Genomic DNA, 12,620 nt, shown 5'->3' with positions numbered 1-12,620 from the left:
ACGCATCGGCCGTGTTTGGATCAAGCCATCAAAACTTTTGCACTAAAAGACGAATGCATGCATGAAGTACTAAACGAAGTTTATTTGTAAAATCTTTTTAGGAATGGGTGTAACTTTTCGAGACGAATCTAATGAGCCAAGTTTCATCAAGATTGGCTATAGTGATGCTACAGTAACCGCGCTCAATCATCCTCTAATCATGCGGTCAAAGACCTCATTAGCTAGAGCAACTGCTACAGTACCACAGTTGTGTAGTTAATTTTGTAATTAGACTTTATTTAATACCCATAATTAGTAGTCAAATCATTGTTTCTCTCTCATCAAAACTTTTCCACCCTCAAACCAAACATGGCCATCAATACGTGGCAACTGGCAACTGATAGCTACTGTCGGATCCATGATGTCTGACGACCTGAATCTGGGTTCCCTGAAAGCGCTGGTGTTTTTTTTAAGCAGGAGAGCTAACTGTTGTATTAATAAGAAGAAGGAAAGCCAAGAGGCTTCAACACTGTACAAAGATTAACACAAAGCCCGAAGAAAAACCGGGGTACTAAAAACACAAGTGGACTCACACTCTACCAATAAGGTGTGCTAGGTGATTCGCGCCCGCCACAATCCACATTGCGGTTTCATCTCTAATTTTTATTGTCACCACGAAAGAGGGCGCTTCTGTACGGTTGAAGATACGAGTTGCGCTCCACCCAAACTTTCCAACAAACAAGGATGACTAAGGATTTCAAACCTCTGCGCGGAACTCCACGTGTCCCGACCAACGCCGACCACCACTCATGGACTGAAGCTGTTTGTTTCCAATTTATCGGGAGCAATGACGGTTCCCCTAGCCAAGTAGAAATATCCACCCAAATACGCCTAGTGAACCTGCATTGTGCATTGGGTGAAGAGGTGCATTCCAGTCTCAGGGGCCTGCGGCAAAGTACACAAGCGCCGCTGTTTCTTGTATCAATACTTATGCAGAGGATGCGTTGAGGAACTGAACGAGACTAGTCCTTTGGCGAAGTGCCTGCATCTAAAGTATCACAAATGAGAAATCGACCGCTTGGTGCGCCTCTATCTCTCAATGTCGAATCGGTCTATGATCTGTATTCTGTGGACACAATTGCTTGTGCCTTCGATTTAAATATGAAAGCTTTTTAACTTAAGTGAAGATGATGTGTTGCTAATTGCTCATGTGACGTAAGCAATCAGCAATAACATGGTACTCAAGGCAGTTTAAGAACCACATTCAGCATGCCATACGATGAAACCGTTTGCTCAAGTGACGTCTGAGATGTCAAATTCATCTCTACCGTATAACACCCAATAGTTTGTCATAATCACATTAATGGGACTCTTCAGGTTCAACGAGGCTTAGCTGCTACTGGATTTTCCTGCTCTGTAATAGGCGCTGACAAAGTTCTTCACATTCTCTTTGGTGAGGAGAAGCCTGATCTCACTGACACCATGCGTGACATTCTTAAAGCTAGCCTGACCAGCGAATTCTGACGATTGAGCTCTTCATGCCATTGCTCTGCAACAACCATAATGTGCACCATTCGTTTAGGATCATAAATGGCTGGTGATGCTCCCCGGCCGGGGAGGCGATCGACATTGCAAGGCTCCTAGAATCTGCTCCAGGAATGATATGTGCTGTGGATACTTGAGCTGCTCCTTGTCAGAATGCCCCATGTGTTATGCTATGTTTACTACTTGAGCTGCAGTTTGGTCTGTCAGTGTGAGTTGCTGGGCCGGTGATAAAATCCTCTGAAGAAGGCAGCAACTGAAGACTAGGAGATCGAAGGCAGTGCAGAGTACATGCTTGCTTCTCCAGAGCGGCACGCGCGAATGCTCGCTCGTCAGGAGGAACCGCCTCGACGACCTGGCGAATCAATGGCGACCAGACATCCTGTTCAATCCAGCCGCGCCCTGCTCCGATCACTGTAAACACTTCACCGTGGAGCGAGCGGAGCCTCGGCTCGGACTCTGCTACAGCCTTGTTGCCGGAAGTCGACGGCCAGACCAACATGTTAGAATTAGCCAGGCTTAAACATTAGAGGCTAATAACTCAAGATCTTAACATAACCTAGTTCATGACAAATCAATCTAATGCGGAATAAATTGGTAAACATTATAAAGCGTTAGCAGTTGCAGCAGCCATTTACGCCTGATCCGTAGAGGAAGTAGGCGTTCTTGTCGGTGTAGAAGACGCAGCGGCAAATCGGCGTCCTCCGGGCGCCAAACGGGAGTGCTTGGCCTTCCAAACCCCTCCAGTGCCTTCAGCGATCAGACTAGCGGTGGCTAGGGTTTTAGATTGAGATGAATGGGGTGATTAAGGTGCTAACCACGACCTTATATTTATAGGCACTGTGGGGCTGGGGGCCAGCCTCTGGAAACGGGCCTAATGGGCCTGCTGATCACAGCCCATTAGGGTTTTATCATTAGGTTTCCTTAATCGCGTTTAGATGGTTTAAACGCTTCCTTAATAGTGAAGATCACAATATCTTAACTGAAATATTTCCAACATTCTCCCACTTGATCGAACGGTTAAGGCTAATGTTCGTATCATACTAATGTTCACCCTTAGTAGTAACAGAAAGTACCGGACCAATGCGTCGTCAGTAGCTTGATGCACTACTGGGACCCCATTACCCACAGTCTCACTGAAACACCTCGGTAGAACGCTTATTCGTTAGTTGGGAGTCATAATAGCCCTAAACCAGGACCTAAAGACTATCCACCAAACCCATATTAGTAACGTGCTGCTTAAACACGTTCGGTGGTAAGCCTTTAGTGAGCGGATCCGCTAACATAGAATTAGTTCTTATGTGCTCAATCTTAATGGTTCGATCCTGGCATCTTTCTTTCACAACACGATATTTAAGGTCAATGTGTTTGGAAGCACCACTTGACTTGTTGTTACTCGAAAAGAATACTGCAGACTGATTATCGCAGTATAACGTTATAGGTTCCGTAATGCTGTCAATTACCTTGAGGCCCGGAATAAAATTCTTAAGCCAAACAGCCTGTCCAGTTGCTTCATAGCATGCCACAAACTCAGCTTGCATCGTCGACGCTACAACTAAACTTTGCTTAGAGCTTTTCCATGATATAGCTCCACCAGCTAACATGTAGATATATCCCGATGTAGATTTCCTACTATCCACACATCCAGCAAAGTCAGCATCAGTATAACCCACAACTTCAAGGTTATCTGATCTTCTGTATGTGAGCATGAAGTCTTTAGTGCCTTGGCAGTAACGTAATGCCTTCTTGACACCAACCCAGTGGACCTTTCCGGGATTTTTCTGATATCTTCCAAACATTCCGGTAGCAAATGCCAAGTCAGGACGCGTACAGACTTGTGCATACATCAGGCTTCCGACAGCTGAAGCATAAGGTATGTCCTTCATCTCATCTGATTCCAATTGGTTCTTAGGACATTGGGCTTCACTAAACTTATCGCCCTTCGCTAATGGAACAGGTGTGGCCTTACTCTTATCCATATTAAATCTCTTAAGCATTTTCTCAATATATGCCTTTTGAGACAATCCTAGTACTCCTTTGGTCCTATCTCGGTGTATCTCAATGCCCAGAACATAAGAGGCTTCACCAAGATCTTTCATATCAAAATTGGATGAAAGAAATCCCTTTGTTTCATGCAGCATACGCTTATCGCTGCTCGCTAATAGGATATCATCCACATAAAGCACTAGAATTATAAATTTACCACCCTTTATCTTAGTGTAGATACAATTATCCACATCATTCTCCTTAAATCCGAATTTCTTAATCACTTGATCGAATTTAAGGTTCCACTGTCTTGACGCTTGCTTAAGCCCGTAAATGGATTTCTTAAGTCTGCATCCCAAATGTTCCTTGCCCTTCACAACAAAACCTTCTGGTTGTGCCATGAAGATGGTCTCATCCAAGTCACCATTAAGGAACGCAGTTTTGACATCCATCTGATGTAGCTCTAAGTCATAATGAGCCACTAGCGCCATAACGATTCTGAATGAATCTTTCTTAGACACAGGGGAGAAAGTTTCATTATAATCAACCCTTCCTTTTGTGTAAAACCTTTGGCTACAAGCCTTGCTTTGAATCGTTCGACATTCCCTTTAGAATCACGTTTAGTCTTGTAGACCCATTTACAGCCTACTGGTTTGACTCCATTAGGAATATCTACCAGATCCCAAACATCATTGGAACTCATGGACTTAAGCTCTTCTTCCATGACCTCAACCCATTTGGCAGAGTTCTCACATGATACTGCCTCTCTAAATGAGTTAGGATCATCAGCTTTCCCAATATCATACATGTCTTCACTTAAGTATGTTTCACAATCAGGGAAAACTGTCTGTTTCCTAGCCCGCTGTGATCTTCTTAATGGTTCAACAGGCTGAGGTGCTGGTTGAGGTGCAGTCTGAGGCACCTCGACAGGGTTTTCAACTTCAGCATTAGGTGCCATTTGCTCAGCTTGTTGTTCGCTCGCAGGCTCAGGAGCTACTTCAACAGGCGGAGCAGCGCTAGTACTCCGAACAGGAGGCGTAATCTGAACAGATGGTGTACTCTGAATGGAAGGAACGAACAGCGGCACTAACTGAGGTGTTACTGTTTCTTGAATCACCGGGATGGGAAGCTCAGCCCGTATTTCTTCAAGATTAATTTCCCTCCTCGGAAAGCTCCCACTGATTCCTGCATCCTCTAGGAATACAGCCTGCCTGGTCTCAACGAACTTAGTGAAACGATCAGGACAGTAGAATCGGTATCCCTTAGACTTATCAGGGTATCCGATGAAATAGCAGCTCACCGTCTTATCATCTAATTTCTTTTGCTGTGGATTAAATAACTTAGCTTCGGCTGGACAGCCCCACACACGCAAATAATTAAGCGATGGTTTCTTCCCAAACCACAACTCATAAGGTGTTTTTTGGCACGGATTTCGAAGGAACACGATTAAGTATGTGCGCAGCTGTTTTTAATGCTTCCATCCACAGCTCCACAGACAAAGTAGAATAACTAAGCATGCTACGTACCATGTCCATTAGTGTACGATTACGACGCTCAGCAACTCCGTTTTGCTGTGGTTCGCCCGGCATACTGTACTGGGCCTTTATACCATTCTCTTCAAGATACTTAGCGAATGGTCCAGGTACTTGGCCGAATGGAGCATGTCTCCCATAATATTCACCACCTCGATCCGATCTCACTAATTTAATAGTGACATTATGCTGATTTTCCACTTCGGCCTTGAATATTTTGAATTTATCTAATGACTCGGATCGATCACGAATGGGGTAAATATAACCATAACGAGAGAAGTCATCTGTGAAAGTAATGAACGAGTCAAAACCATCAACAGACTTTACTGGGAACGGGCCACAAATATCAGTATGAATTATTTCTAATAGGCCCGTACTCCGAGTAGCTCCTTTCTTAATTGTCTTAGCGAATTTCCCCTTAATACAATCAACACATTGTTGATCTAAGTCTGAGAGATCTAATGAATGGAGTATCTCTTCTCTTATGAGACACTTAATTCTCCCCCTCGAAATGTGGCCCAAACGACAATGCCACAATTTCGAAGAAGTCTCATCATCACGCTTACGCTTATGCGATACATCATCCACATTCATTGCAGAATAAACTTTATCAAGAGAGAGCAAATAAAGATCGCCTTGCAAATGACCAAGGCCCACACTTAAATTATGAAATTTAATGTTGCACACAGAGTTGCCAAACTCACAAATATGTCCCGACTTATCTAAACGCGAAACAGAAATAAGGTTTCTCTTCAAACTGGGAACATAAAGAACATCATGCAAACTAAGGTTGAAGCCGCCTGGTAACTCCAAATTGAAGCTCCCAATGCCTTCAACCTTCACTTCATTGCCATCAGCCACTCTTAGACTTCGCTCCCCCTCTCTTATAGTTCGGATCGAACTGAATACCTGCAGTGAATTGGAAATGTGCACAGTGGCACCTGAGTCAATCCACCAAGTATTAGGAGAAAAATTCACTAAGAATGATTCATCAATAAAAGATACATAATCAGTAATTGTACCTTTGTTCTTAAGCCACTCCTTAAATCCATGGCAATCCTTCTGCTCATGTTTAGGTGACTTGCAGAACTTGCACAGCCTCTCATTAGAGGTCTTCTTATGTGACACGGCCTTGCTCTTATGGCCCTTAAACTTTCTCTTATGTTGCCTGCTGCTGCCAGATTCAGCCTGATGCTTAGGAGTGTTGCTCATGCTAACACGCCCAAAAGCGCTCGCTGACCATGTTGACAGCATCCTTCATCCTCTCAGCTTTCTGCCTTTCTTCTTCCTCAACACAGTAGCTAATGAGCTCAGCCATGCTCCAAGTCGCCTTCTGAGTGTTGTAGCTTATTTTGAAGGGACTGTACTGTGCTGGCAGAGAAGTCATGATGAAGTGCACCAGAAAACCATCAGAGATAGCCATATCCAGTGTCTTCAGCTTATTTGCCATGTCACACATGCTCATAATGTGCTCCCTGATTCCACTTTGCCCATCATACTGTGAAGTCAGCATCTTCATGATCAGGGTGCTAGCATAAGTCTTGGAAGAACTCTTAAAGTTCTCCTCCACCTTGGCAAGGTATGCCTTGGCGCTCAGCTCATTACCATCCTGGTCCTTATCAGGAATAGCACCACAGATGGCCGGTGTGATCGTGTTCTTAATGATCATGTTGGCCATCCTGTCTGATCTCTCCCACTTCTCAATGGCAGTACGATCACCATTGGGATCAGCGGGCTCTGCTGGCTTGTCTTGACGTAAGGCGAGATCATACTCACACACAGCAATGGCCACCTGAACATCTTTATACCAGCTTGGATAGTTAGTGCCATTCAGGGGCTCAATGGACTTCAGGTAGCCCGTCACAGTGTTCACTGAAAATCATGGGAATAATAACTTAATTAAACTCACAATTAAGATGCGCATAAGAAGTATGATATTAACCCTACGATGGTCTGATTAAAATCATACATAAATTTCAATTTGCATCACCGATGGGGAAAACAAACGAAATTTATCATTAAAACTCGTAATTAAATCAATGATGGTCAGAATTAATTACAAGTGCTCTAAATAAACTTCCCGATGGTTCCATTTAAATAGAGTGCATCTTAATTGCTTAAGGTGGATGAACATAATTTTCAGTGAATAAATGCAATTAAAACATGATTAAAAGCATTTCAATAACTCATGGAAATTAATTAACATAATGCTGGTAATAATAAGTGCAACAGAAATAATTAAAGCCTTTAAACATAACAGCAATTAAAATTAAACTTAAATCATAAGAAACAGTAATAGAAAAGGCTTTAATATTAAATGGGCTAAAACTCATGAAACAGCCCAAAAACATCCACATGCACGCGGCCCATTTCCCTCATTGGCCCAGTTCGGCCCAATCGTTGCAAACCCTAATGTTGGTGCGATCTGGACCGTTGCTCACGATCGGACGGTCGCGAGCTGATCAAGCACTGTATAAATAGGATAGGGCTTGTCGGAGGGTGCCCAAACTCCCTTCACTCCCTCTCCCATCTCAGCCCGAGCCGCCACTGCTCTAGCAGCTTCGTCCGCCGGCGCGAGCGCGTTGCTGCTCATGTGCGTGCACGCGCAGCTGCTCTGGCCCGGCCATTGCTCATGCGCGCGGGCCCCGCAGCCGTCAGCCGCTGCAGCCCGGCCACCGCCGGCCGCCTGCCGAGCCGCGCAGGAGCAAGGCCACGCGCCGCCTGCGCGGGAGGCTGCGCGCGCGGTACTGCGGCTCAGGCCGGCCGTCGCGTCGGCTCCACGCGCGGGAGCCGCGCGATCGCGTGGGCCGCGTGGAGCGCCAGCGTTGCGACCTGATGGCCCGGCCGCTCGGTTCGCCGCCCAGGGCCGCGTGCCACGCGACCGCCTGGTGGCCGCCCTGCGCACCGCTAGGAGCGCGTGTGCGGGCCGTCGGCCGCGTGTGCTCATGCGCGGGCCCGGCAGCGCGCCTACCCCGGCCGCAAGCGCCGGCCGCCGCCTTGGAGTGCAGTTCTGTGCGGGCCCCGCGCCATGAGCGCCGACCGGTGCCTCAGCCGTGAGATTTCTTGATGCGCCGTGATGGTGCTTGCTTATTCTCAGTGAACCAACTCATGGTCACCAGGTAAGATTCAATCTTAGGGTTAGGGTTAGGGTTAGGGTTCATCACGGGATTTGGGGATTTCATAATCCGATCTGAAAATTGTGTTTTCCCCTCCTTCTTAATGCTTACTGATTCATCAATTTCATGGATTTGGATCTAATTTCGCGGAAGTTAACTTAACAGAGGCATAAATTGGGGAAAAAAACAGTCAGCAAACTTAAACCCTAACCTTAATTACTTGATTTAATCATGACATTAACTTAAACTGATTCATTAGTCAGGCATGATTGCATTTAATCCGAGACACTTAGCATTAACAGATCAAGATTAATCTTAAACTTGACCTAAACCGAATTAGATTAGATCTAATCTCGTGATCAGAAACTTAATTAACCATGATTTAGATCTAATCACGCATGATTAACACATAAAAGCCATTATGCAGGATCTAATTGCATCTTAAACCGACGAAAATCAGAGGCATAAACATGGCTCAAAATTGACCGTGCATGACTAGGTTAAGATGGCTCATGATACCGATTGTTAGAATTAGCCAGGCTTAAACATTAGAGGCTAATAACCCAAGATCTTAACATAACCTAGTTCATGACAAATCAATCTAATGCGGAATAAATTGGTAAACATTATACCAGCGTTAGCAGTTGCAGCAGCCATTTACGCCTGATCCGTAGAGGAAGTAGGCGTTCTTGTCGGTGTAGAAGACGCAGCGGCAAATCGGCGTCCTCCGGGCGCCAAACGGGAGTGCTTGGCCTTCCAAACCCCTCCAGTGCCTTCAGCGATCAGACTAGCGGTGGCTAGGGTTTTAGATTGAGATGAATGGGGTGATTAAGGTGCTAACCACGACCTTATATTTATAGGCACTGTGGGGCTGGGGGCCAGCCTCTGGAAACGGGCCTAATGGGCCTGCTGATCACAGCCCATTAGGGTTTTATCATTAGGTTTCCTTAATCGCGTTTAGATGGTTTAAACGCTTCCTTAATAGTGAAGATCACAATATCTTAACTGAAATATTTCCAACACAACACGCTGCTCTAATTCCTCGGTTGGAAATACAGACGCCGTCGGAGCCCAGAAGCCGGCAGAGAGACCGCCGGCGCGGCGACATCCAGCAGCGCCGTCGCTACCGCCGCGCCATGGACGCGATCCATGCCGTCCAGGCAGCCAGGCAGGAGAACGACCAAGTCAAAGCGAAATCCCATAAAATCTGGGCCCTACGTGCGCGATCTGACGGCTGTCGGGGACCCAAGGGGTGGACGGTAAATGAAATACCGTCCACCCCCGACCCAGGCCGCTTCTCCTTTCCTGCCGGCCAGCCCGCTCGCTCACCCGCCTCCTACACCGCCGTAGAACACCGACCACGCTAGCAGACGGCTTCGTCACTGATCTCCGGATTCGGGACGCCGGCGAGGCTTCGACAAGCATCGCCGACGCCCTCGGCGGACAAGGCCGTGCTCGAGGCGCCGGCTCGCGGATGCCATTCCGCACGCTCCGGAGCGCCCCGGCTAGAATGCGCTAGGTAGCCGCTGGTTGCAACCTGCAAGAGAAAGCTAGCTGATCTTGGAAGACGCAGCGGCAAGATTGCCTCTAAACCTCGCGACCAGCGCCGCCGCCGGCGGCGTCGAGGTCAGCCATCCGCCCGCTGGCCGCTGCGGCATGCGGCAACGCGCCGGGCTCCGAGCATCCGGCTCTGCTCGGCTCCCACTTCCTCGGCGACATCAAAAGTCCGAGAACGATACCGTCGAGCTAGCCGAGGCGCAGAGCGGAGGCAGCGTCCCGCCGTGGTTCGCAGCGCCGAGCAGGGGACAGGTGTCTGGTCGCATGTACGGCGTGGGCGCTAGCCGGAACGCTCCGGCGAGCCCGAGCGTGCTGTGAACGCGGGGTGCTCGGTGTTCGCGCACAGGCTCAGGGCCGGAACCAACCGAGGTGGACGGTATTTCAAATACCGTCCGCGTCTTTTAGACCGTTAGATCAGACTCGTACGGTATAGATCGAGTGCGTGTCCCCTCGGAGGATGGAAGGACTCGGTCGTTCTTGTCAGGACTCAGGCCCACGCGGGAGCTGGATGGCATGCCGGCCGGCATGGCGCTAGCCCCCCATGCCGGAGGCCGGAGGTCCAGGCCAGCGCAGTGGAGCACGCCCGCGGGCTCGCCGGTCGAGGACGCGGCAAACTTCGATTCGCCGCCGCTTCCGTCGAGAACAGCGCCCTCACGCCGTCGCGAGCTCTGGTCCGTGCAGGCGTCCATGGGGCCGATCGACGGCTCGCACCTCGAATTGCTGCGGGTTGCGCTTGGCTTGGTGTTCAATTCATGGCCTATGCAAGCAGAGGCTTGAGGCTTCACGGGGGCCCAGCGTTCAGGAGGAAGGAGATGAACTCTCAACTAAGCGATGGTCTGGTCGGAACCCGGCGGCGCTCCGTCGAGCTAGCTAGTCGAAGCGCAAGCGGAGGCCGGAGTTCTGGGGACGCCTGCTGCGGTTCGCAACTCCGAGCAGGAAACAGGCGTCCACGTTGCTTGCACGACGGAGATGGAAGGAGAGGGAAAGCGAAGCCAACGGCCGAGCGGCTCGCAAATGCCGCCGACCCGGGGAAATACCGTCCACCCCCTAGGTCTTCACAACCGTTTGATAGGAGTTGTACGGTCCAGATAGGGCGGTTTCTTTAAAAATAAAAAAGATCGGAAGGGATTGCTCTAGGAGGAATCGGCCGTCCTCGTCATCAGGCAGTGCCCTGGTGGTGGCCGGCGTGGTGGAGCACGTCCGCGAGCTCGTCGGTTGAGGACGCGGGGAACTTCGACTCGTCGTCGCTTCCTTCGAGAAGACCCTGGCGAGCTCCTGGTCTGTGCAAGCGTCCGTGGGGCCGACGGCTCGCACCTCGCCGCCACCAGCGTGAGCTTTCTACTGCTCAAGTTCCATTGTCGCGCAGGATGAAATTGTACGGTGGCCGTTTTTGCGTGCGCGAACTCGCTGGCGCTCGGTCGATGCCCGCTCTGCTTTGGCCCGGCCGCGCGTCTGCCGGTGGTATCCAACCCGGGATCTCGATTGCGTGTGCCGGTGTGCGGGTCGATCTCCTTACCAGCAAATCCGAGCAATCTTTGCACACGCAGACGACCAGACCGAACGGGAGACGGACGGCCATGGCGACGGCCAAGCGCCGGCGTGAGTGCCCATCAGGCGGCGGGACAAAGCCCGCGGCGACATAACAACTGCCGCCGCCGCCGCCCATCCCGGTCGACCCGCGCGCTCCTCGAGATCCTGGCACTCTCGGACGTGGCCACTGTCGTCCGCTGCGCCGCCGCCTCCAAACCCATCCGCCGCGCCATCGCCGGCCCGGACTTCCGCCACGCCATCGCCCACCGCGCCGGCTTCGACCCGACCCTCCTCCTCGGCTGCTTCTCCTACTTGCACCGCGAGTCCTGCTCCGATCCTCGTGTCGCGCAGCAGGCGCTCCGGCGGAACCACTTGCGGTTCGACGCCGGCCTCCTGGAGACGTTCGAGCCCCTGGCCGCGCTCGGCGGCCGCCGTCGTCCTCCGCCAGCGGCAGGAGGCTGCGTCCGGGCAGAGATGCGCGGCCCCGAGCGGCGCGTCTGCAACAGTCTGACTGGCGACACCGTCGTTGGCTCCTTCGAAGCTGCTCGTTGTCTTCTTTGCTCCAAGCCATGATAACCTTTATGATGAATGATGATCAAGATCAACCTATGTATATATTTTCCTCGAAAAAAAGATCAACCTATTTATTTCGTGTGTGTGTATATGCCCTGGCTGTCTGCTTTTTCATGACTTTTAAGAACTATACATATTATATACTAAAACGGTAATTAATGCTAGGATTAGGACATCCAATCAGATGCTCCAACACATGTTTTAAGAGACAAGTGCCGATATTGCAATTATTATCTCTTTATGTTGCATAGTGGATGTTGCATTAAACATGATGTTAATGTTGTAGTGGGAATTTTCCATTCTCAAATCAGATATAGAGTCATTTATATACATATTTTTAATATTGCCATTTCTGATGTTACAACTGTTGTTTATCAATAGTATAGTGGACCATCCGATGAAAAATACTGATCGGACGTCGGGGCGTAGCCGTGCTGATTTAAATCCATAACTGTTTGTGTAACTGTGCCCACTCCAATTACTACTCGTGTAAAAGGGTGAAAGTGAAACTTAGCCATGCATAGACGGAAAAAAGAACTAACTAAAGTTTACATTTGCCACAAGCGAAAAGCGGTCATCTTTTTCAAAAAAAAAGAAAAAGAAAAGCGTTCTTAGAATGAACATCCGCATTTGCAGCTTCTTTTGAAGAGTTCCAACGGCCACACGGAACGGAATATAAGCAACACGGAAAAAAAATTCTATCTGTTCTGCTTGTCTGCTTTAGACTTATTTCAGCTTACGACTTATTTTCTCTCACGGAATACTATTAAATAAGCTGAAATCAGCCAGCTTTTTACCGCTTTAG

The 12,620-nt window shown here is 48.9% G+C and overlaps 1 protein-coding gene across 1 annotated transcript; it reads right to left on the bottom strand.

Moving 5' to 3' along the window:
- Positions 1–6,349: 6,349 nt before the first annotated feature.
- On the bottom strand, positions 6,350–9,790 carry LOC120648980. Its single transcript, XM_039925596.1, has 3 exons — positions 9,757–9,790; positions 6,447–6,911; positions 6,350–6,405 (listed from the first exon to the last, which is right to left on the bottom strand). Exons 1-3 carry the CDS (start codon positions 9,788–9,790, stop codon positions 6,350–6,352), a joined length of 555 nt encoding a protein of 184 aa, XP_039781530.1.
- Positions 9,791–12,620: the final 2,830 nt, after the last annotated feature.

This window comes from Panicum virgatum, chromosome 9K (assembly GCF_016808335.1).
Source record: "Panicum virgatum strain AP13 chromosome 9K, P.virgatum_v5, whole genome shotgun sequence".
Lineage (NCBI taxonomy): Eukaryota > Viridiplantae > Streptophyta > Magnoliopsida > Poales > Poaceae > Panicum > Panicum virgatum.
This window is presented reverse-complemented; position numbering and strand designations above follow the sequence as displayed.